Below are 26,046 nucleotides of genomic sequence, written 5' to 3'. Positions count from 1 at the left end.
ACTTCTGCCAACACCTTTGTGTTCCCTGGCCTCCTTCCATACGGCTCGAAGCCTGGTCAGAGTATAGTCACTGCTGCAGTGGAGGATGTCACACACCTCTGATGTTTATACCTTCCTTTCTGAGAAAAGGTAAGAATAAGCCAAAGTCCATCAGTCCAGAAGTGATCTTATACCAGGGGACACCTGACGTCTTTGTAACTCTAGTCTGCTCTTACTGAGGAGGAGAGAAACGGCAGGCCTTTATTTGATGGCAGGGTCCAGCTCTGTGTTCCCCACAGGGATGGCCAACTATGGTAGCTGAACTGTTTATTCGGTGTGTGACAAAAGTTCAGCTCAAATGATAGGTGATCGTGCTTCTAGTTTGGCAGGAGGCAGCCTCTCTAACTTAGGAGGCAAATGTGACGGGCTTAAAAGGTGTTGGGTTTTCAGCTGCTCCTGTATAGCCATGTGGTCACTCTGAAGGACGCCTGTTGTTGGTGTGCTCTGCAACAAAAAAAGCCCAGTGCTTTCTTGTGCAGGACGAATCGGCCTGAGTGAGAGGGAAAGTCGTGAAACTTGCAAATTCCTGAAATCTGGAACCTCTGTTTTCCTTAGCCTTTCGGGTGAAGTGCCCTGACAGACTGGCATTTGTCTGTCGAGTGAGAGACTTATTTCCAGAGGGCTGGCTAAACAAGCAGTTTTCAGTCTGAGAGACGTCTGATGGGTCTTCTTATTGTAGATATTAACCTTTAATATTGCACATTTAAAGCTTGTAAGCACTGCTTGAAAAACACTCCAGCACAAATGTAAACCCTTAAAAAAATCCAAACCTTTAAAAATAAATAGGCTATATTCCCCTCAGCAACACCAGCTTTCAGAAACACCAGCATTTAACTATTGTTAAATCTAGCCGTTTGAGATTAAGCTTTTGGATATTATTCAGCGAGAGACTTTGGAGAGAGACATCATTCCACATTTTGTTTGGGGAAACAATTTTTTAACTTTGTAGTCTGGCAGATTCTGCTGCCATATTTACAAACTAGAAATACCTTAGTGTAGATGAACCTCTAAATATTTAAATTCAATTTCATACAACGAGATCACATGTACTATCATAATTAAGTAAGAATGTCACTGCAGTTGAGTACTGTGACTGGATAACCGTCTCCCCCTGCAAGAGAGATGCCAAAATGAAGCCAAGGTGTTTATAGAAAATAAACATCAAGGCTGATGATGACATGTTTATTTTCAAAGCGGGAGACCATTATCCAGTCACAACATTCACTTCTATTATACTTATTGCAACTGTACCAGACCCAACCTCATTGATTTTTTTCAAAGAGTAATTAAAATAACATTTGTGAATAATACAGAAGACCAACTGAAGAAGCTGCTGCAACAGAACAACAATCCCCCAAGGTGGTTCTACAGTAGCATTACAGTCTGATTAGCACAGGAGGTTTATCTGATGCTTAATGAATAAGAAACTAGTGCTGGTGAACTGTAAATCTCTCCAGTACTGGTTGACTTTTCCAATGCCCTCTTTAAAGGCTGTGTTAACTTGCAACAACTGACAGCAGCCCCTGAAGGCCATGACCACCCCTGAGGATCAGGGAGGTCTGGATGAGCTCCAGCGCCGCTCCTGGTCTTGGCAGCAGAGCGCGGTTAGATGTTGAAGAGAAGCCAGCATTGCAGGGATCATTCTCTCACTGGTAGTGTCAACTTTAAGCTATCTTTCTGCAGAAATAGCATGGAATTTTCTTTACAGAACCTGTAATGTCTCCTGATAATTTCTGATTTAAAAAAAAAAAAATCATGACTTTCAGACTGATGGAGAAATGACATCTGATTCTCAAATTTCCATTTTCAGATGCTGAGAAAGGTATATATTAACAAGGTCTGGTTTCTAGACTTAGCTCCTGAAAACTGAGAGTTTTCCTGCTTTTTACAATTCAGGTAACCAAAAGTGGAGCCACATAAAAACCACTGGTTTTGGGGAATTTTAGCAGTCAAGTTAGCAAAGTGACTGTAGTGGAGTGAAGCTAGTAAAATGGCAGCCTGTTGGGTTTTGCTGAAAACTGGAAACATGGAAGTTATCAAAAAAAATTTCTCCATTGACAAGTGGAGAATGCAGAGTACTGATGGTGCTGGGCTTCCCATAGTAGGTCTCAACCTTCACCTAAAATGGCTGTCAAAGGCTGCTTCAGTTGCCACAGCTTCTTGATCATTATGATCTCAGAACATTAAAGACAGCATTAAAATCAGTTGCACGGACTAGCTTTCTGCGAGGTGATTACTACTGTTCTGAGAACCTAAAACTATTGCAATTACTTCATATAGATCACAGAATGGCTGTCAGATGTCAATAGCTTCAATTTGTACTGAAGTAAGCATAATTTGAATCAGTGATGTTGATGCAAAACCCTCTAGGTAATAGTCTATAATCCTACAAGCTATCCCATGCCATAATTTTGGCATGAAATGTGATTCACCAGACTCCTGTAGATTTCTTGTTATTGTAAAAGGGGACCCAAATAGAAAAAAAAAATAATTAAAAAGTTTTCATCTTGCTCCAATTCAATTCAGAAAGTGCCCTCATTTTACCTGATTTCCCCAGCTCCCATGCCAGTGAACAGATCTTTCTCACTTCTCCATAAGGGAGATACAAAGCTGTGATTATTAGTTAAAGATGGAGCCATTCTTATTGAGCATAATCTGAACTCGTAATTTGAATGAATCTGTAATTTGAACTAACTATAAAGGTGTAACGTCAAGATTTGAACCTTTTCAGAGCCAAGGGGATAAAGTTCAGCATTTTTAATTTGATACTACTGTGACTATCACTGTCATCAAGGAAGTAAAGAAACAGAAAAATCCCTACCATGGGATCTCCAAGAAGGAGCCTGAGGAGTTTAAGACACGTGTTTAGGTATTTTTTTTTTCCTCATAGCACATTTCCATTATAAATCAAAACCAGCAACTCTTACCTTTTGCCTAGAAACCATCCAAGATTTTATCGTTGGTACCAACAGGCTGCCAAGTAGAATCTGAGCAGGATGATAGATGAGTAAGGGGACAGAAATTAAGGACAGGTGCTCATAACCCGCAAATACTATCTTCAGCATTGGTATCCCTGCAAGGCAGAAAAACAGGAGACAGACTCTCACCTCAGACTTTGAGCTCCAGATAAAAGCAAAGCATTTTATGTTCCATTGACATTTCACAAAAAACCCCAAAATGAAACAAAATGAAGACTCGGAAGCTTTATATAAAAAAACTCAACCAACCCGAACAAACCAGCAAGAATATGAATTAAAAAAAAAAAAACACAGCAGAGAAAGTTCTGTGGCAGAAAGGAAGGAGTAGGGGAATGCCATAAAAGATCTTTTCTAATTATGCTAACAGCTGAAGACTTGATATAAAACACATTCTGCTATAGCATGACTGTTTGGTTGCTGAGCATAGTTCTGTACTGCTTATTTACTATTTCCTCTCACTGTACTCTGTGTTTTCATGATCGTCCTCCATCCAACCTGCCCAACTCCTGCTTGTAACCTTTCCTGAGTCCACTCACCACGGGAGGAGGGTTGTGTTTTCCTGGCATACCCCCTGCCAGTTGGTGAGTACCCAAACGACAGCCTTCCCTGCTTTGACTGATTCATGCAGTCAAGGCAGAGAGTCAAGTACTCTGCAGGTGAGTGCTCATGGGTTAGAGAATGAAACTCTCTGCTCTACCTGTGTTTCAGAAGAGATACAGCATGAGAGAGAAAAGGTTTAGTGAACTGAGTGAGCAATATGAAGTGGTCATGCCTATGAAGAGTTAGGGAGCAGCTGGAGTACCGAAGTTGCTAGATGCTGGAAGAAGTGAGTGTTAAGAGCTAGAGATGGGCCATTTTTCCTCAGAGCACTCAACAGTGCTAATTCTGTTAGACATCTCCATGCATAATCTTCCCACTTGACGATGTGATTTGTAAAATTAAATTTGATTTGGTTTTGCAGTAATGAAACCGATTACATTTGCTTTGAACATGTTATTGTTCAAAATTATGTGTCTAAATCTTGGAACTTTACTACCATGCTCCACAAAGCATAGGTGTGGGCAAAACTTGCAACCACCTCTTGTCTTGCTTGACCAGACGTCTGCATAGCTGCCAACAAGAGCAGCTGCGATTCCTCAGGAGCCCCCTGAGGACATACCTTATTTTCTCCCTCATCTGAAATGTCATTCTAGGAATCTTTCACCAGCATCAACCTTGCAGCGAAGCAGACTACACACAGTTTTCACAGAGCTCATCTGTGTGTCTCCTTTCTCAGCAATGACAAAAAGCTGAGCTTTGTGCCACATGCCCTCCATTCCCCCATTAGTAGATGTTTTTTTCACATCAGCCAAAGTTGCCGTGTTCACATAAACTTTTCTCTATGACTTGGATAAATTCCTGTTCTCAACACCCTTTCAGGTTTCCCTTAATAAAAGTTGCCTCCTCCCTACGTGAGGAAACAGCTTATCTGCTGAATATTACTGCTCCACCAGTGCCCCACTATTGCTAACACATGTCTAGGCTTACCGAAATCTTCATGATGTTTCCACAGCACCATTTCTTGTAATTACTTTGATTAGCTTCATCGCATTACACCACTAACAATTTCATCCCCATACTAGTAGCCTTTACTTCTGTGGATATTTCCAGGGAAAGATAAAATCAAATAAATAAAGGCTTGTGTGCTTAATTTCAGTATTATAACTACCTCCAAAACAACATCACGGACCTATCACACAATAGTGCTGCTTATTACTAACACTAATTTCTGGGGCTTGGGAATAGACCGTATTTGGATAGAAATTAAATGAGCATTTGCATTATATTAAGGGGTGTAATTTACTTCAAATGCCCATCATACAGTTTTGGTAAACAGATAAAGGTTTTATTACCTGTTTCCAAGTCTCAACTTGACCTTTGTGGGTCCTTTTCTGTTCTATAACCACAGAAAAATAAACTAGAGTCCCCAGCTATGAACATGCTATATTTATGTTTGTAAGACAGTACCTGGTGTTTTGGTAGTGCAAATTCATCCATAGATCCAAAAATACTTTAGTAAGCTGAACAGGACTCCTACAGAGAATCAGAGAACACTAAAATGACTAGCCTAAGATCACACAGAAAACTAACGGCAGAGACGTGAACAGAATGGATCCAAAGTGACTGCGACACGCTTTAAATTACTGTACATTTTCTGAAAGAAAAGATGAGAAATTCCAGCCTAAAAGGTAAATTCTCTAGAGGAAAGCTATTTCAGTAAACTAGGAAAAGAAAATTAAAGTTGTCAAATATAAATACAAAATACTATAATTAGTGTGACAATATAATTAGATCACTGGGTGGAAAGAGGTTCTTAATTCACAGCTTGTTTAACTACATGTCACAACAATAGGTTCCTGTAAGCTACTAATGTGCAATTAAAGTTCCTGTTATTTACCGGGAAAAACTAAGTGGTGAAAAGAAGAAATAATAATAATTTTTGCAGGTAAGCATTAGCTCAATGGAAAGAAAAAGCCCTATTGCCTTTTTATGCACTTTCCTTTTTTTGTAATTCCAACTTTGCCAGTATGCAGTTCTCCCAGAAAATATTTCCTGACAGAGATCCACAGACTGCAGTCACAAATGCTTGTGTCAGTAATATTACCACAAAGCTAAACAAATCAGCATGGGTTTTATTTATTTTTAAAATGTTGTCTAAACTTTTTCATAGCAATACATAGTAACTGCAAGCATCAGTATGAGTGCTAATGTTTTCCAAATACATAAAACTCATCCAAATTCCTAATTAGGAAAAACATACTTTAATAGTTACTTTTCCCCTCTCTTAAAAAACCAACAACTGTATTTTTTAAATATATATAGAAAACACTTGGGGAAATCAATCAATCAAACAAACAAAATGAAAACCAAATCCCAGCCAAAGGAAGAAAAGTGACATTATAATGGCTGGGCTGATGCTGTATGCTGAGTCTTAGCCTGCAATGCATTTTCAAGATGAGATTATGAACTTGCACTAAGAGAAGCTATAACAGAAACACTGACTGAAACAGTAGTGACATGAACAGGAGCGGCTATAACAAAACTAATAAAGTGAGTGAGAGGAGTTTAAATCTTTTAGATAGGTAGCAAGGAATGAAGGTGCTATGCAAAATCAACATGGTTATCTTGATTTCGGGCTGTCCACTCCTCTTTTCCTCATCTTCGATAGCATATTGCTTTCAGTGCTACTGGAGTATGATAGCCACAGTAAGTCCAAGATAAATAAAATTTTGCACAGGATCAAATCACATATATTAAACCCCAGACTACTACCTTAGTCTTAAGTCTCCTCAAAGTACACTGCAGTTCCTCCCTCCTCCCCACCCCCCAATATTACTAGGGTATTTATTTGCCATCTGGAGCATTAAGGCTGCATTCACATGTATAAGGAATAACGCCTGTAAGGATTTTTCATTTTGTTTTGACAGAGCCATTAATCACGCTTATCTGCATTTCAGGGTCTTCAAGTCTTCATCTTGATGGACACTGGAGGAGGAACGCTGGCATTATCAGTTTATAGACAATCTTTTTGTTAAGTTTTAAGACTGCTGTCATGGTCTGAAGGCTCACGCCACAAACACCCATTCATGTTGCTGTGGTTTATGAAGTTACACGCTTCCAGCAGCTTGGCAACTCCTCTGCCAAAGACCCTCACTCATTACGCACCATGAGAACTGAATGACAAAGTGCTCCTCTGTGGTTTGGGGCCAACTTGGGCAGCTTTGCTCAAAGTAGGGATGTAACAAACTGTTCAGTTACCAAAATCTTTTAAACAGCCTTGTTGCATGAATGTGTCTAACCCTTGGATCAGGGCTAACCAAACACTGTGACAGGCACAAGTCAGGGTTGTATCCCATCCTCCTCCAAGGAAAGAGGTAATGTGGTACCCAGCTGGGTGAGAAAACAGCACCTCACCTGATCAGGACTACAGAGAGCTGTAGCAGAAGGGAGAAAGCGCCAAGACCATCCCACAGATATCCCTTACAAATAAGATCATTGGCATTCCCAGCTTTTTACCCTGAATTTCCCTCCTCCTTTGTTTGGCTATGTTTCTCCTACCAGTGCTCTCCCATGTTCCCATCTTCCTCCTTGCTCTTTGGCTCTGGCATTCAGAGGCTCTTTTTCTCTTCCCGTTTGTATTTTCTCCCTTCCTCCTTTTTCCTCCTCCACTCCCACGCTTCTAGCCTGCTTGATTTTGCTTCCCAAGACCCTTGCTTCTGCTCACTTGCAGCAGTGTCAATTTTGGGTACTTCAACTAAAAATCACTAAGTTCCACTAAGTGCAGTGGGCACTGAAATCAGTCCCACTGCAACTGAGAGAAGTGAGTTAAGCCTGTGGTATGGAGTACATTTCATTTTCCCCTGTTTGTGCCCTCGCTTGGCCCGTTTCATATAAGAACTCTGCAAACCTGAGGAAAAGCCAGCAAGAGAAAAGCTGTTTATCCGTGACCTTCAACAACGGCAAGGAAGAGGGAGAGAACTGCTCTTACAGGCGGGTATAGGAAAGCCCTGTTTGCTCTCCGTTGCTCCAGGGTATTCCAGTTTGGCTCCAAGGCTGTGGTTTATCAGCCCTGGTCAAAGGCCACCGTTTCTCTAGTAGCCTTTTATCTAAAAGCTATTTATCCTTCCTCCAGCTTTGCACCCAGCATAACCTCCCACATCCTCCCCTTTCCCCTTTGCTACTTTCACATTTTGTAGCCACCTTCTTAAAAGGCCCATGAAAATATTGTGCCACACTTCGCTACATTTAGTTAACTGTAAAATAATAATAATAAAAAATCTTAAAAGATTTGAAGGTATTTTTAAGAGAATTTAAATATAGGACTCGTTTCATCTAGCTATCACTGCAGTAATATAAATGAAGCAAATTAATTTTAATGCTCCAAGGTACTGATTCTGTGTCACCGTCGCTGACAGGATCCAACTAGACTTTATGAGATGGCATTTGACTTTATGGAACTGAGCACTATGCACGCATTTACAATTTTACAGGGACTTTAAGCTGTCATGCTGAAAAATGTTTATAAAACATTAATCAAAAAATGCCTCTTTAATACAATGCATTGTCTGAAAGATGTTAGAAGGCACATATTGTAAATGGATTCTTTTTCTGACTAAAGTAATTTCTACCAAAAGCCTTTCCCCACTGCTATACAAGTACGCAGTGTGGAGAGATAAAGAGCACTTTCTCAGCACATAACTACCTGATCCAAACACTTGGGAAATCACTAATGTACAGCATGCCATATTTCCATGTCACACATGACACATTTGTCTAAAATTACCCAACAGAGTTTGACATTGCAGCATATTCCATAGCACAGCTTTCAACTGACATCTGCCAAGTAAGAACTTCAAGTAGGAGCTTTCTTCTTCTAACAAGCAAGTAAGAGTTTTCTTTTATCCTATACCCATGATGGAAGTGATAAAACAATACGTACTGGAAATCAGGGTTTTTTTTTTCTATTTTAATATGTTTATTTTATGCTCGCTGAATGTGTGAGCTCCCCTTAAAGCACTGTTTCATCATTTGCTATTTTCTATCACATTGCAATGGGTTCAGAGAACTTAATAGAACATTTTTATTACCACCGAAACATAGGCCATTATCTCTCACACCCAAAGCAGAATTATTGCTAGATGCTCTACTTACATACTTCACTGTGTAGGTTTTTCCCCTTCAACGTCTTCATAACAAACAATTTATCCCAAAACTTTATTGCTTACATTACTGAAACACATGCCAAATCACAAAACGCTGCAGCATTACTTCTTAGGAAATGAGGTTCGGGGCAAAACAAAGAGGTCATTGGTAGGGCTACGGAACCACCAGGCATTCAGGAATCCGGATGGCCAACAACCCTCACAAAGAGACAGGGGAAATCTTTTGAAGAAAAACCTTAACCTCTAGATTTTCAGTTCTCCCTTCTACTCACCCGTACGCTTCAGAACTCTCAATTGCCATAATCTTTGAGTGCAATACACAAAATGAATCAAGTGTATGACGGTAGCTTCTCTGACACTCTCCATGCTACTCCCTTTCTCAAGGATCCTCTCAGGGGTGGATGTGAAGGGAACATTAGTAGGTCAAATAGCTATTTCTTTTTTTCAGCTGAGAGAAGGCCTGTAAAGGAGGGCATATATTGCATTAAACCCCTCCTAAGCTGCTAGAGCAGCGGGTGTCTGAGCTTATCCCTGCAAAGGCAGGGCCAAATGAGCACCTGAAATTTTACCGCAAAGTTTCAGAATAGTATTGCACACAGTCCAGTGACTGCATGGTGGGAAAGGGTGGTGAGATCTGGGCAAAATCCAGTTTAGAGCATTAGAAAAAGGTTGTTCATGCAGGTAGCTACCAGAATGGCAAGATCCTGCTAATCTCATTTGGAAACTTTCTTAAGGGTTTCCCTGTTTCTTCCCAGGCAAATCCCATTGCTATGGTTAGTTTTGAGGAGACAGAAGTTTATCTACTATGCCTATCCTCAGTGAAGGCTAGCCAGGGATAGAAGATGTTTCTTGCCCTTGTTCAGGCTCTGTTATGACATCCTGAGATCACAATAGGAGAAGATGCTTTTGACAAATTAACTGGTTAAGGATTCTTTTTCCTTTATCCATGCCCTCTCCAAAGCATGCACTGAACTCAAGTTAAATGCTCCTTCCTCAGGACCCGTTTCTTTCAGGTATGGGAATAGCTGAATGATACCTGACAACCTATAACACCACAAATACTCACTTGCTGCTGAGTATTCCCATTTCAGATGAAGAAAGCACCTTCCAACGTAATATGAAATCACATTACATTGGAGGGAGAACAAATTACTTGAAGCTGAGCTTGAAACAGGCCAGCCAAGCTCTTCCCCAGGTGAAAAACTCCTCAGACAAAAATTTGGTAGTCCTTTTCCAGCCCCACTCCAGCTGTAACTCTGAGATTTCTTCTGCTCCCAGCCCTAACCAAGAGATCCTAGACCTTACAGTCATTTTATACTCTGCAAAGGAATCAAGGCTGAGAGAAGTAACAGACAACCTTTGCTACTTTCTTGTCCAGAAGGAAATAACAGTGTCAAGGTAAGATTACATCCGCAGTGGCGAGACAATGGTTTACAAAGGTACAATGGTTTGTGGCATTTTTGGTTCAATGACACCTTGGTGACAAAGCCCAGTGTTACCATGGAAATCTGACTTTTGCCAGTAGGTATAAAGAGATCATCCATCAGCACAACCACAACTGCCTCCAGGTGATATGACACTCGGTCTCTGACTAGGAAGGATCTGCAATGTTTGTAGCAGCTGAGACTGCATTCCCCTTGCCTTTTTGCCCACATACATGCTGTATGAAGACTTGTGCTTAAAATATTTTCAGGGAAAAGAAAGACAATTTTTTCAGTATGTTTTCTTATTTCAGGTCAGTGATAAGTGTAATGGAAAGCAAAAAACCAGGCTCACGAAGTGGTAAAAACAAACATCCAAGGGGGAGGTTTTAGAAGGGATCGGTGAGACATTAAGGCAGTCTGGAAGAGCTGCAGTGGAAAACTGCAGAATAGAGGGCTACCCTAGTTCAATTTGGAGGTCTGTGTCAACCCCAATCTTCAAAAACATTTTCACCTTCATCCCTCTCCTTGGGAAAGGACAATGATCTACCAGAATATTCAACAAGCCCTCATATTACATGAAACGACTTACCTCTTTTGGAGGACTGGAATTTCTGGGAAGACTCTGTACCAAATCAGAGCGATGAGGGCATATATTGGTCATATAGTTATGCTAGGATGCAAAAATTTCGCTGAGACTCACACTATGTTGTAAGAGACCGGACTGGTCTAATATTTAACTAAAGTAGGAGAAGGACGAAGACGAATAAGAAATAAGCTATTTCTTTTGTTATAACTCTAAGAATAAAAAAAGGAGAAAACCTAATATGCTTTGAATGCTTTTACTAATTCTTGTTCTTCAGGTAACTAGCTCACTACACTCATCACAGAAATCAGTGATTTAAGTGCAATGTAAGTAGAGTTACTAGGAAACAGCGCATCTTGACACTATCAAAGTTTTAAGTAAATAAAAAAGTAAAAGCTGGAGGAAAAGACAGAAAGTACAGTTTCTCTACTTCTGGGTTTTCAATGGGTGCATTCAGATTGGAAGTGATGTTTAATGAACAACATAGGCAATCTTACCAGCTGCTAACAATGAAACATTTAACACCAGCTACTGAAGACTAGTGCCTTAGACTCCAAAACACCTCCACCTGTCTGACAATATGGTAGTAGTAATTTGTTAACAGGGAATTCAAGAATGAATTGAACCACCGTAAGTCATATTTTAAATGCGACTTATCCTTAATTTGGCACCACAATGCGGGCATAGCAATGTTGTAAGCTGATCCTCGCACTTCAGTGCTTTTTTATTGCTTGGCTATCAGTTCACTCTTCATACACATAACATATTCAAGGCACAGGGTAAATTCTTCCTTGTAATCACGAGCAATATCTAATCTATAAAGTCTAAATGAACAGAATTTAAACACTTCCTTCTCTATAACTCTTGTAGCCAACACTTTTTGAAGGTTTAATAGGTTAGACCTACTAATGAAAGGAATTCTGGACAAAGAGATTGACAAATGTCCTAAAAACAAGAAGCTCAGATTTTATTAATTTCATTATTTCCTTGAACATTACTGCCCTTTCCACGCATAGCTGAGGCTAAGATTTCTCAGCATTCAAGTTTTGTTTATGTGGATTTTATTTACACATAATGTTAAAAAAGCCTCTATAAACATGTTTTATAGTTGTTGCTATTATATTTGTAAACACAAGCAGGAAAGGATTATGATCCAAATTGTTTCATACCATCTTTTAATTAGATTTTTTAAAAGTTTTTTTTCTCCTGAAACCTTGAAGCAAAGGAAAACATGATACATAAATTCATTGTAAATGGTAAAACGAGAAAGCACTTCTTTTCATAAAGAAAAAAGGTATTTGTTAGAATGCTAGCATAATTTTTCCTTTAAGTCTTTCTTCATCTGATTTCTGTGGCCAAAAAAAGAAGATATAAGGCCAGGAAAGCTTTAATGCTCCAGTCATTAGGGAAGGCATTTTGAGAAAACAGCTCACTGCCTAGGAATACTGAGGGATACTATTTCCTATTCTCAAACTCTACAGACTGGGGTTATGTGCTTGCAGTGGTCACAGCAGCTTTTAGAGGAGGATCCCTCTTCCAGATTCCCAAGACTATCCTGTAAGAGGAGGTTTCTAAATTTTGCTGCTGCTGTTGATTTTTCACATCTTTGCACCCACCATTTTAGAAGCGTCTGGAGTCAGCAGCTCAGACTGGCTGCCAGAAGGTGCACGGAGAGCGGCAAATGTAGATGCAACTCTCTCAGGGAGACTCAACATCATCTTCAATACTCGCCAGCTTTAGTATGGGTGACACTTGTAGCCTCTGCCAGCTTGAGGTAAAAAAAATAAATCTTGAGTCATGTCCAAACGTGGATCTTCCCAAGGGTAACCTGTCAGCTGTCTGCTGAATATAATGTAGTTTCTTAAAGTAGATAAATTAACTTTAACTGGTTTTGGTGGGGAGGGAAGGCTCTTGTGTCATTATCATTTTACAGATGGATATGTGTGTTTGGTTTTTTTTTTTTTTATTATAAAGAGGTATGAGCTTGCTGTCATTAAAAACCTGCAATCTGGTTTTTAGTGTCTGATCCAATTACGTGTACATCTGGGAAGACATACAACCAAATAAATAATTGGAGAGGTGCAACTCTGAAATGACAATTGTTATTCATCGATCTCTTTCTGCAAGTCGAGATTGAGAGATGTAAACTTCAAGTGAATGAGATCTCCTGGGTGAGATTCTTCAGTTCAAACACAGTAAACAACTGTTGTCCTCTGATGCACATTTTAGTACTGCTGGAGGCAAACTTTCTAAATATTAATAAAAACCCTGCTACTGGTGGAGTATACAGATGAAAAGGAAGCCCTGAGAGCTGGTACAGAATTTCTTGCCACATTCTAAGTCTAATCAAAGAACACACGTTTCAGGTCAGAAAGGAAAGGAGATTCCCTAATTTACTCTAGAATTTCCCCTTCTGGAATCACAGAGAGGTCAAAATTGAGTAAAGTGCAATAGATTAAACATGCTATATTGGGAATCTTGTCATTAAAAAACCCAAGGGAGAATCAGGTACTCTGTGTCCAAAAGCCACTTGTAACTCACTGGACTATGCCTTTTCCTACTTTCAGATTGGCCTGCCAGCACAATTCCTTCCTGGAAATATAGCTCCGAGGGATGCTCTGGTCTGAAGGAGACAAAGAGGGGGTGCTTGCCCAGCCACATATATGAATAGCAAGGGAAAATAAAAGAGATGCTTTGGCAACAGACTGTCCCAGCGAGCACAGCCTACTCAAAACTGTCAGTTTGACTTCTTCTGGAGACAGCCCCTCCAAGTGAGCGGCGGCCTCAGTATTATAGAAATGCTTACACATGCAAACTGGTATCTCACCTCGGGTGGATTTGTCTGTGCAAGCAGGAAACAGTCATACTATTCCCAGTTACAGCAATCTTCAGTCTATATCTGGTTTTGCTAATACTCTGATATGGCAGCTGTACTGGAAATGGCAGCATTTCCCAAGCATTCTCTGGAGTCTACTGAGGAAGAAGATATGCCAATTACATGGTAATAACCTGCCTGATAGTACTGTTTGGTAAGAACCAAACGTTGCTTCTAGAAGACTGCCGAGCTAGGAAAGGGATCCACCTGCCCTCAAGCTGGGCTACAAAGACCAGATGCTAACATGAAAGAAGTGCAGTAGATCCAGGTGCTTCTGCTCTCCCTGCTATCATCTCATGTAACACGAATCTCTCAGTTCTTATTTCCCAGAGACAGAGAGAGGACAAAGAGAAGGAGAATCACGGAGCAGAGGAAAAAGCCCAGCCAATCACTTGCTCTCCTTCTAAGCAAATGCTGGGCAAAGACTGAAGAGGCGAGAAAAACTTTTTGTTTTGGCCCAAAGAATCCCAGTATCAAAACTCACAGCCACTAAGCTGCCTGGGATCTCAGGAGGAGGAATGGGAGACAAGTTTCTAACTCTCTGGTAGTAGTGAGGGGTACATACACGGCCTCCACAAGACACTCGCTCTTTCAAGCATATTCCTGCCATCAGCCTCCCTTCTGCCCCAAGGGTCAGCACCCACCAGTTCTAGGCAGAGGAAAAGCCGGATCATTTTCACTTACATGGTTCTATTGGACACCTGGGGAAGAAATGAGACTAGAAGTCTGTAACAGGTAAGAAAATACATAAATTCAAGCACTAATAACACCAAGAAGTATGACGTGATGCCAGCAGTAACGTCTCCTGTTCAACACTCGGAGAAAAATTTTGAAAGTAAAAGAGACAGCATCAAAAGTCTTATTCTTGAAAAGTTTCAGAGTGCAATTAGCCAGGATTATTTTCTAGATCTTTATGTAAAAGTCAGAGGAATTATTCACACATTTATAGCTAGTCACAGTTAGTACCTCGATGAATAATCACCTCAGAGGACAATTCTCTGCCAGGAGCAGAGAAAAACCATCACATTTCAAAAATACCAGAGAGTATAGCCTGAATACTCACTTAGGGCAACGCACCCGATTTCACCATCTTACTTTCTATTACAGAATTATTAAGAGATGCCTCCTTTTTAAAATCAAAAAGATCTACCTTTTATCTTAACACAAGTTAGAACATTTTGGCATTTTTCTGTCTAAAGGAGAAAGGTAGTTACCACCACACAATACAAAGAGTCTGCACTTGATTAATAAAGCATTTCACCGAGTTTGGGTATAGGAAAAAAACAGATGATGCAAAACCCCAGCTAATATTAACCACCAGTGGCGTTGGCTGTGAAAATATATTATTTACCTCTGAAATATCTTGCGAGGAAGTATCTGTAGAAAACATGAGCAAACTATAGATAGCTGTGAGCAGATTGGAGCTATATGTGAGCACGATGCACTCTGTCACATTGTGCAGCTGGGGAACTTGGGGGAAGGCATGGGCTGATTAATCCACAGCCTAGCTGATCTGCTCACAGACAATTGAGTTGTCTCTGAATCTACTTGTGCATCACAGCAGGTTTTTAAGAATTGCTCAAGTACAGACTATCAGTTCTGTACTCGTGCAGTAAGAAGCTAAGTATTTAAAAAATAAATTGAATGAAATTAAAACAATACAAGAGAAAGTTAGCACGTTGGCTTTTATTTGCAAAATGAACTCTATTCTTTCAGGAAAGTATTTTGTAGCCTAGAAACTTTGATTGCATTACTTTAAGAATTCCATGGTGAAAGAACTGCTACATTGATAAATCCAAATGAGAAAAAATGCACTCTGCATCACAAACAATACCCTGATTTTATTATAAGGTAGGGTCATGTTTGTTTTTTTTTTTTTTACACCAATCTGCTGTTCATAATCCCTACAGTACTAACATTTGTACTTGTGGTAGCCAAAATAGGTAGCAATACTCCATTTTTTGCTGATAAAATAATTTTACATAGTAAACACAAAGAATTAAAGTGAAAATATTTTTTGACAATCCTGCATTTTACTTTTGGAGTTGTAAGTTCTAGCTAGCAATTCAGTTGCTGCAAAAAATAAAATAATGTTCTGTACTTGGCTGCAACTTTTGTGTAAGTGCAAGAAACAACTGCAGTATTTTTTTTGATGAGCCACACTGATAGCTTTGCACTTCCTTGAGGCCTCTTCTCTTCTCTTCTCACTGAATGAACTCCAGGGAATGGCATCATGTCGGGCTTTCCAGATGGATTATGTGAAGCCATAGCTCAATGTCATTTTCAATAGCAAGGCTCATAATTAAAGGTCAAATAGTCACTTCATCTGCAATCAATCAATAGACGAAGTACTAATACTAAGTACTAATCAATCAATGGCAAATGCACTAATAAAAGCCATGCATCAAATGTCTGCATATGTGTGTGCTCACATGTACTGTGCATATATGTGTGTAGGGAGGAGAGAAAGAGAACAAAGTGTGGGTGAATATGCCAGAGGGCATTGTGAATACTATATTTATCTTCGCTCCTCGTAAGTTTATATCCTGTTTCACTCATTAAGTGAAACACAAATAAACATTAGTTTTTCTGCATATGTGAGGAACCGTATCCAAAAAACTGCCAAAGCACCCACCTCTATGCAGAAATATCGGCTTGCGTTCCTAACTAAGAAACACAAAGGCATCTACCCTGTGTAATTTGTCCTTACACAAACATGCCCTGCACTCTGATCTTTGAGACAAAAAGTGTGTCAACTGTTCTGTCTACAAAATAAAACCCAGCATATGGGAACAGCACTGATCTCCGTGCAGAGCAAGCACTTATTCATGGATTCAACAGTGGAAGTGGCAGTTGGCCTCATGAGCATGCACTGCATGGGAATTAGTTGGTTTCATAATATGGTGTGGGAGAAAGTGACTTATAAAAGTCTTCTCATGCCTCTCCTATTACCACTTCTAAAGCTTTAAAGCTGTCAGCTCTTCTCCCACTTTAGTCAGTGCCATTCTAAGCTCCCTAGGGAATGGGCCAGACGTACCTATTTGGAGTTTCACCTGCCAAGCTGAGAGAAATCAGTTTCAAAGTGAAAGAACAAGTGCTGGGGGGTCATTTAGACACTACCACTGGAATCCTGAAGACAAACAAAGCAGAGCTCCACAACGGATGTGAAACCAGACCCTGAGCTGTGTTTGTGCTTTCAGGCATTGTAATGACAGAGGGAGAGGGAAAAACTCTCTCCGCTACACGAGAACAGAAGGTTTCTCGTTGCATGGCTTATAGTAAACACCTCTGGACAAGTAGAAATGTGACAGAACAACAAAAGAGTAAGGGCCAAAATGCCTACGTCTGTTCTTGTCGCTACTAAGATCAGGGTGGACAAGACTGTGCTGTGGATAGATTTAACTGTCATTCAGAAGTGGCTGATCCTTAAAAACAAATTAGATCTACTCTGCTTCCACCTTCAGTCAAGGAATAAATGCTAGCTGCTCTGGTTAACATTCCTGTTTATGTCATCAGCTCAGGGGCACACCTCATCGCACTACAGCTTTATAAATCCCGATCCTCCCTATTTACATAGAAATGTGTGTTTATGCAGCTCTATCTTATCTGGACCTGGCACTAATACCAGAGTAAAATACCCGTGGTCTCCAAACCAGCCACCTTGAAACGGATACACAGCAGGCACGCCTACGTAGTGCATGCACGGTGTAGGGATGCACGCAAGAGCGGTGGGGCTTACCAAAGATGGGCTCCCAGGGACTGCCAAAAAGAGCATTTCCCCATCAGAGGTGGTGCTCAATTCAGGACACACTGCTGCTGGCCCCACGCAAGACAAACCCGGGAGCCTCAAAGAACCCTTGACAAAGCTGAGCCCCAGAGATGGAATATAGCGAGGGGAGGACAGCTTCCAACCACCCAGCCATCTGAACACAAGCTCTGAGCGGTAAGGAAAAGCAGTGCAAAAGTGCAAAGCCTAAGAACAAATTACATCTTGTGACTAGCCTCCTAGGAGGCAAACTTGCTTTCCATGAGACACCAGCTCTTCAAGGATGAAGGTAAAGCAGTCTGTCCTGAAGCTGACGAACGGATCAGGCTGTAGCCGAGAAACGGTCCCACAATACTGCGTTCCACCACCTACCTGCTTCATTTCAACTTGCACATTTATCCATGAGACATCCGTATTAGCAGGGTAAATGTCTGTATGGCTCAGGAGAACCTGTAGCAGTCCCTGAAGTCAAGGTGGCCCAAGTATTTTTGTTGGTGTGCTTGGGCAAAGAAAACTGCAAAATACAAAGCCTGACTCATTGGGCTGTGCTAATGAGAGCAGTAGCTTGGAATTGGGAAAATGTGAGCCAAAAAGTCAAGCAAACTAGGAATCTCAAACTAGGTTCTTCTACAGGAGAAAATAAAATATAAAAAGGAGAGTGTACTAGCAGAAGAAAAGTGAACTGACTGAGCTGTGTGCATAGGGTGCAGGTCAAGACAGGCTGCATGAGGATGCTTGACAGAGTAAAAGAAATGAAGAGTCCTCATTTTTTTTCTGGGTGACAGCAAGCCCCTCTAGGACTTAACTATTAAAAAAAGGTTTTATGTTTATTTTCTTAGAGTCATGGCAAGCTGCAGAAGTATTCAACAGAACATATATAAAACTATTTTCACTGAGGAGGGAAGGGGAGACTTACGCATTTGTGCTGTTAAAATACAAAGAGCTTCTCTTCTGTAGTACCACAGTTGTGTCCTAAGCTTATACACACTTCCAAATAGGAAGTACGGTAGTGTGTTACGACCTACATGTGCAGTTGCTTTCTATAAATACAGTGTAACTGTCCTCCTGAACACAAGCTCATTTATTAGTTGAAGTTTCAGTTTCATAGAACATTTGGCTGAAAAAGACCTTATGTCATTTAATCTATGTTCTGCTCTAAGGCAGGATCAGCTGTAGCTATCTAATTCCTGTCTGAGGCTTGTCTACAATGATAGGAGATTCAAGACATCAATAGGCAACATATTCCAAAGCTAAACTGGTTTACATTAGAAAGGTTTCCCCGATTGTTAGCTTAAATCATCATCATTATAGCAAAGTCCTTCCCTTTTCAAAGTCCACTGTGAAAGAGTTATTTTTTTTTCCTTCTTTGCATCAACCTTTCATGCATTTGAAGATCACTACTGTATTTCAGCTGTCTTCTCTCAACAATCCCAATTGTTTCAACCTTCCTCTGCGGTCACATTTTTGAGACCTGTGATCATTCATGGCACTCTCCTCTGATCTCTTTCCAGTTGGTCCACATAATTTTTGAATTATGGAGCCCAAAACATCATGCAAATGTCAAAAGCCATAACGCTCTCAAGCCATACAACTTTTGCTACTTCTCTGCAACCCACAGGACATCATGGGAAAGGAAATTAGGTTAGTTTGGTACGATAAGCATTTGACAAATCTACGGGGCTGTTACTCATTTCCTTGTTTCTTCCTAGACTGTTAAAATAATTTATTTAATTATTTGTTTCAGTAGTTTGCTACAAAATGAAGTTAAACTCACTGATCTATAATTCCTCGTCCCCTCCTCGTTTCCATTGTGAAAAAGAGGCATTATGTTTGCCTTTTTCTTGTCTTCCAGGAACTCCTTCACTTCCCACAGACTTTCAAGGGCACTTGCTAACAGTTCTGCAGCACAGGCCTGGCTGAAGCAAAGAACCCTGAGATGAGTTTCGCTATATCAAACTGACTTGGAAAACATCTCACCGAAGTCCCGACTTGTTCTTCCCCTGTTTCAGGCTGAGTTCTTACCTTTGTTATTGACACTAGCTCTGTTTCTCTTTGATAGATACAGTCTTGAAAAGGTGTATATTCAGTCACATATGCTTTATCAAACCTTTATCAAACACGTTTTCATATTTTGAAAAATAGTAAGAAAATACCCTAGCCGCGTCACTGACTGAACATAATGGATGAAGCAGTAGCAAGTGGCTGGAAGGATAACTGATTTAGCAGTATTTTGTGAATTTCCATCAGGACATTTTATTATCACTAAGGGGTCATAAGTGACAAATATCTCAATGATGTTTTGAAAAATGAATTCTAGTAAATAAAACTATCCAAAATATCTGCAGACTTAAAATAAACACATACAGTTCACTCATGGTAAGCAAAAGACAGTATTGTCTATTCGTTTTCTGAATACACTATACACTTTGATTTTCACTTGTACATCCGAGCTTTTAGGTGTAAGATTTTACTGTGAGACTGGCAGATGTACCTTACAATCTTTTCAGTAACAAACCTGAAATTTTATCAATATTGGATTAGGCAACAGAACAGAATAAGAACAGAAAGAAAAATCCAGCTTTCCATAAATATGGTGGTCTTACTGTATAACCACTAAAATCTCAGTCGAGAAGACTATGTTGTCTGCCCTGTAATAAGCATTTATTTTATCTGTGCACGAATATTATCCTACTATTAGTATCATACTGGTAGCATTACTGGTCACACTAAAACCAAAACCATTCAAGCAGAAAAGCCAGCGACCAACAACATTTTTTTTCAACACAGCAAGGTATGAATATTACTGTTGTTTTGCTCAGAAGCTTATCTCCTGACTTACCCAGGGTGAGGGATTTGTGTGTGGAACAGAAAATGATAGCCACTGTGTCCGCTGGTGTGAAAGTAGAGTTATTCCTAGAAAAGAAAAGAGTTTTAATAACCTCTGATAGCAAAAACCTTCTTAAAACATCATCGATCAAATATATTACTTTGAGGATCCATATGCACATTCACATCACTTTGATCAGGACTAGTGACAGAAATAATTCTACCCACAAATGAACGGTAGTGTTTGATTTTTATTTTTTTTTAAAGCAGAATTGTTTCTCAGTTGTGGCAAACTCTCTAATGAATACGCTCCGGTGTGAAGGAGAAGAATTCTGAACACATGGTATGTAGGACACAACATTATTCCAGCCAAGGTTATTTTTTGCAAACATGCTATATCACAGGCCAGCTTGCCTCTGTAAAAAAAAAGAATGACCTAAAATTTCTTTTCCTAGTATGTAATGTTAACAAAATGCTCAATTTAGATAGTATATTGAGTCTACACTATCAGCACTGTTTAGAATATGTAGTTATCTTCCAATTCAGAGAAAAATTGCACCTCAGGGTTTACACACTGGGAGTAAGGCCGGGAAGGCTAGAAAAATGACATAGAGAGAGGGGTATATGACTGGCCAATGGATTGTTCTTTGGTCCAAATTAAGAATCATTTATGAGATTCTAAATATTTACCATACTGAGTTGGTTACTACTTACAGCATTTTAGATTTTACAGTTGGGACATATCTTCCCCCCAGGTTAGGTGTAGCAGTTCAAATGTTATTTAAAAACATCTTCTAAGGTCACGGTATGATCTTGTCATAGGGAAATCATCTTGTGGCGCTAAAAAGGCATAAGTAGCTCTAAGACATTGCACCCTTCTTTGTGATTCTCCCTTATGGATATTGTATAATTTATATAAAGCGTATGTCTGGAGTCTGCCGTATTGTGGCACTTCCCACGCAGCAGAGCGCTGCTAAGAAAAATACTTCAGTAAGCCGAAGTGAGAGGACAACGGTGGATACCCTGACGAGCTCCAGCGATGCACTGAGCCATTGCCTAACACCATTCTCACGGTACTATTTTTTGAAAAGTGAACGTACAACTGTTCTTCCTGTTTGATATTTAAAAGGAAAAAAAAAATACCTCTACCAAATATTAGTTCAGGACAACTGTCTTTTAAGAATCACTGTATAAACGTAACAAACTTGACATATACAGAGAAGAGTGAATTGCCAGCCCAGCAAATGTATCTTGAGATGTAAAAAGTCAAACTGAGTTCTCTCTCTCATATGTCATCAGCATGTCTGCAGGGCAAATTATACCTTCAGTGACATCTGTGCAAATCCATTTTTTTCAGTGGATGAGGTATAGCAGTGATTGATTAAGATTTAACAACTCTGTAATTAACACACAAGAAAGGACAGAATTCAGGTCCTGCTCTCTTAGCCTGTGAAGCTCTAACAGAAAATGCAGTAAGGGCAACATGAAATACCAAAATGAGGTATAGGTCACCCCTATTCAGAAACCTGCTCTTACACATCTGCATAAACTGTGTCACTCAAACCAAAGATATCACACAAAACAAATATTCAAAGGTTCTGATTCAGCACATTCAATTACCTTGTAGAGAAGAGGAAAGTCAAAAACATGAAGCTCATCTGAACAGAAAATACTGAAAGAGAAACAAGTTAAAATTAGACTTGGATCACAAAAGCAAAGATCACTTAAATCTCTGCAATTGCTGTGTATATGCCTCTTGCCACCATACAACAGGTCAGAAGCTAGGCTGGACCAAGCTGATCCAGAGAAATCCAATGACTGACAATCTTTAAAGACTATCTGGAAGAACAATACGTATCATTACGTCCAAGTAAGCTAGAGCTAATCTTGTGGCTACGCAAGTCCTTCCCGAGGTAACTCAAGTATTTCTTGACACCATGAATAGCAGGGAAGTTCACTACTGCACATCTGTTTGCACTAGTTTTGCTTATTGAGTTGACAACATAAAATCTCTCAGACATGCTCTGGTTGCCAAGTATTTAAATTTAGCCCCTCTCTATTTATCAGGAGAAAGTATAACATGTAAGCATGATCACAATAAATATTCTCACAAACCAGCTATATTATGCTTCCGATGAATGATCACTATCAAGAGAAGATCATCACAGACGTTTTAATTCCCTCCGAGACAAAGGCTAATTCCTGAACTGGGCAGCGTACATCAGACAAAGCAGCTTTCGTTCAAGCTCAGTCAGCTTTGTAAGTGCAGATGGTTTTTGAGTCTCCCCTCTCTGCCAGCTCTCCTGACACCCGCAGGGGCTGTGGGATGCACAGAGCCCACCCTTGGTCCGCAGAGATGCCGGGAGAAGCAGGCGGCTTCTCCGCTGTGCCGTCAGTAGCTGTTGGGACTGCGTCGTGCCGGAGTGCAGGAACTCCCCACAGAGCTGCAGGAGAAACCCTGGGACCTGCACAGACCTTTTCTGGGTGTTTGTGGGTTGTGGGCGAAGGGCTTTTACTTGCAGCAGAATCTGGGGTGGGTTCTCTCCCTTTGCCTTGCAAAACTTGTGAATGCAATCTGGCTAATGTGTCCCGTAGGGTAGTGCAAGCCAAGCCAATACATTTCATTTTGACCCCAGTTTACAACTGAGAAACATGGCAGGGATATTAGCTATTACCAGTGACATTTTCCATTCTTTTACATACATTTCCTAGGATGTATAAATGTCACCTCAGCATGCACTTAATTCTTCCATCATGAACTAAGGAAGCAATTCATTGTTCCTGAATCACAATTTTTCTGTAACTAAGTACATTAATTTAATATGCACAGGAAAAAAAATAATCCCTTAATACATGTAATTCTGTAAAGCAATAAGCATGTTGCTACCAATTATCCCTTGTGCATATTTTTCTGTGGCTAGAATATTAACGTAAAAATTACATAAAAACATTAATCAGCAAAATAATAAATGCCGTTTCATCTCAAATGCCTTGTGCTATTTTCACATCCTGATATAACACAACACACACATCCAGCCAACACATCCAATGGTAGTAGAGAAACTTTTTCTAGAATACAATGCACATATCCATCTCCTCTACTTCCTTGGTTTTTGGTTTTATAAATATTTTAGAAAAAAAAAAAGTCCAATATGTTCCAGGCAGTTTCAATGCTTATGTTTATATTCTTACTAAGAAATTCCAGTTATGCACACTGGCAATGAAAACGTATATATAATGATTTTCAGTGTATTGCACTGCAAGTGGTATATATAATTACACGTGGTACAAATGCAGAGTTGTCTTGCAGAGAAATAAAAGAAAGAACAAGCAAGGCAATGGAAGCAATCACTCTATACCAACTGCTCAAGGAAGAACATGCCTTTTTAACCAAGAAAAGAACTTTTTTCCCAAAGTAGCGGTCAGCACAGTAACATAAAATTACTTCATTCTGAGTTTCTCTGCATGTTAAGTCATGTTGACTGGTGGTTCTTCCCAGGTGCCTATGCAAACAAGTATTTCCTCCATTTTGAAAAAAAATCTCCTTAGCATGGCTTCCTCCTTTGCTTTCAGAATAAAGTATCTATACAGTACCATTTATAATTCCACGTGGTATTTTACACACCTATAGTGTTTCATAATCCAAAAAAACTACAACAATTAGGACAGAATGAGAACTGACCCACAAAGGGCAGGGGCAAATATCCTACTGACTTTAGTGGAGGTTCGATTTATAGAAGACACATTATTTTTATTAGACAGAAACATGTGCACATACACACACTTTGAGGTAGGTGCTGCATTGATTTCTTGAAATCTAACAGTTTTAGACTGTATGAGATGTGATTTGTATTGCAGTACACTTTAGTTACCTCTCCCCCAAGCAAATTGAAACTCGCGTCTCTGGACAGTCTGAGGCAAGACAGGAATTCCCTGCTGGGAGAGGAGATGGTACCTGCATAGCACAGCCTTTCCCTGGGAGGCAGTGATCTGCAAGTGTATTTTTAACTGATGGGAAGGATACCAGCAGTCTATTCTCATGTGTATGTTATTTAAGGCTGAATGAGTAGAGTGCTTCTAAAACAAACTCTGCAAGAAATGTGTTCATCCACAGAAATATATCAACACATTCGAACTCCCAACTAGTTTCTAGGTTTATAATATGGAAAGGAAGAACTATTTAAAGTTCTAACAGTGCTTTTGGGTAACAGCTCAAACCTAAATCTTTCTTTTCTGTTTGGAATGCAAAATCTGTGCATTTATGGTTGTTTAATAACAAAGAAGCCAAATCAGAATGGTTGAAAACACTTGGAAAGTAATACCATGCCCCTTTAGAAAGGGACCACTGAGCAATCTCAGGCACACCTAAATAGCAGGGTTCGACCCTCTCTAAATCCTTACTCAATCCCCTAAAAGCATCCAGCCCCTAAGAAGTCTGGTAATCTGGTTTACTAGAGGCATTAAGAGTACAAGCTCTAGCCCCATGCCAGTATCCCCGCAGCCCCACCCTTCCCAGTACATATAGCTCATTACACACCTGAAACACAGATAAAAGAGATGCTTTAAGGCTGAACTTACTTATGAACACTACTATAATCAAGCTAAATTTATCAAGGTCAATATTTGGATTGGCGAAAGTATCACAGAATGTTGTGTAGATGATCATCAGGAGCACACAGCTGCTGATAGCACCAAATGGAGGCTTCTTCCTTTCAAGCCAGTCCTTGATGTATCTTCGGACAATCTGAAACACAGAAACCAACAGGTTGCCTCTTTTCAAAGATGCAGGGAGCCAAGTTGGGCATCACAAAGTGAATCTGACAGCGGAAAGACACAAAGAGAAGAGAGTAATTTGGATGACGGCCACAGTGGATTTCAAAGCTTCCTTGCCACACAACTCTTCTTCTGGGGAATTTAACATTTGTAGTGCAACTTCCACTGGGCGTCCATAATGAGAGTATATTTTCAAGTACATTCAAATCCATCCTTAATCATGCCAAATGTTCTTTGCTAGCTGTCACTGAGACATGCCCATTAAGCCTCCCCAAAGTTTATCTCCTCTGCTGATACTAATGGATGTATGTAATTATCACAGTCCCCTTTGCATCAACAGACAATTCCAAGTGCAACTTTGGGAATCTTAAAAATCTGACATCTTCAGGAATTTCATGACGGTAGATAATCGAAAGTGATCCATGGAACATTTTAATATTTAAATAGCTAGCGATGCACCAGAAGTTTTTAATTAAATTATAACTCAAGCTTGAAAAGCAAAAGTGCATGTGTTGTGGGAGTTTAAATAATTCAAACTCTGAATATCTAGAGTTTTTGTAAATCCAAAGACAAATGCCATTTGCACGCTTTTAGAATAGCAGAATTAACACATGAAAACAAGGAAAAGTACTGTACTTAGCGGAACTTTTGCACTTTCAGGAAACAGAATTTAAAGTTGTTTTTCAAGAATTTTTTAGAAACAACTACAAATTTTAAAGTAACTTCAACATTCAAAATATGCCAAATACTACAGGACTAAGCCTCAGCAGATACAATGCATCTATTTCAGCCCTGCCCAGGGAGTCGCTTTTAGTTTCTCTCTTTACTTTATATGGTTGCAAAAAACTTTTTAAAGCTTTTATCATACAACTGCGACTTGCGTTAATTTTTCAGCAATCACATTATCTTGCCTAATTTCTCCTGAGACCTCCCGATGTTCTCTGTTACCATCCTCTTTCAGGAATAATAGCACGAGATCCTGAAACGCCTCTACCAGAGGGCTCTAAAGGTGCCTCGTTACCTTCCCATAGCAGTACCGTTAATAAACATCACCACTATCGGTTTAATAATACAGAACAT

General features: G+C 39.8%; 1 protein-coding gene across 1 annotated transcript in view; it reads right to left on the bottom strand.

The window, feature by feature from the left end:
- Positions 1–26,046, bottom strand: part of LOC104161036 (sodium/bile acid cotransporter 7-like) — a 27,558-nt gene extending 1,512 nt beyond the window's left edge. The window contains exons 1-5 of the mRNA XM_009699325.1: positions 25,988–26,046; positions 24,772–24,965; positions 21,814–21,865; positions 20,207–20,280; positions 2,967–3,112 (exon numbers count right to left, since the gene is read on the bottom strand). Coding sequence (XP_009697627.1) covers positions 2,967–3,112; positions 20,207–20,280; positions 21,814–21,865; positions 24,772–24,965; positions 25,988–26,046 — 525 coding nt within the window. The remainder of the gene's footprint in view (positions 1–2,966; positions 3,113–20,206; positions 20,281–21,813; positions 21,866–24,771; positions 24,966–25,987) is intronic.

This window comes from Cariama cristata, unplaced genomic scaffold, assembly GCF_000690535.1.
Source record: "Cariama cristata isolate BGI_N322 unplaced genomic scaffold, ASM69053v1 scaffold39814, whole genome shotgun sequence".
NCBI lineage: Eukaryota > Metazoa > Chordata > Aves > Cariamiformes > Cariamidae > Cariama > Cariama cristata.
The sequence above is the reverse complement of the archived record's forward strand: the minus strand, read 5'-3'. Positions and strand labels throughout refer to the sequence as shown.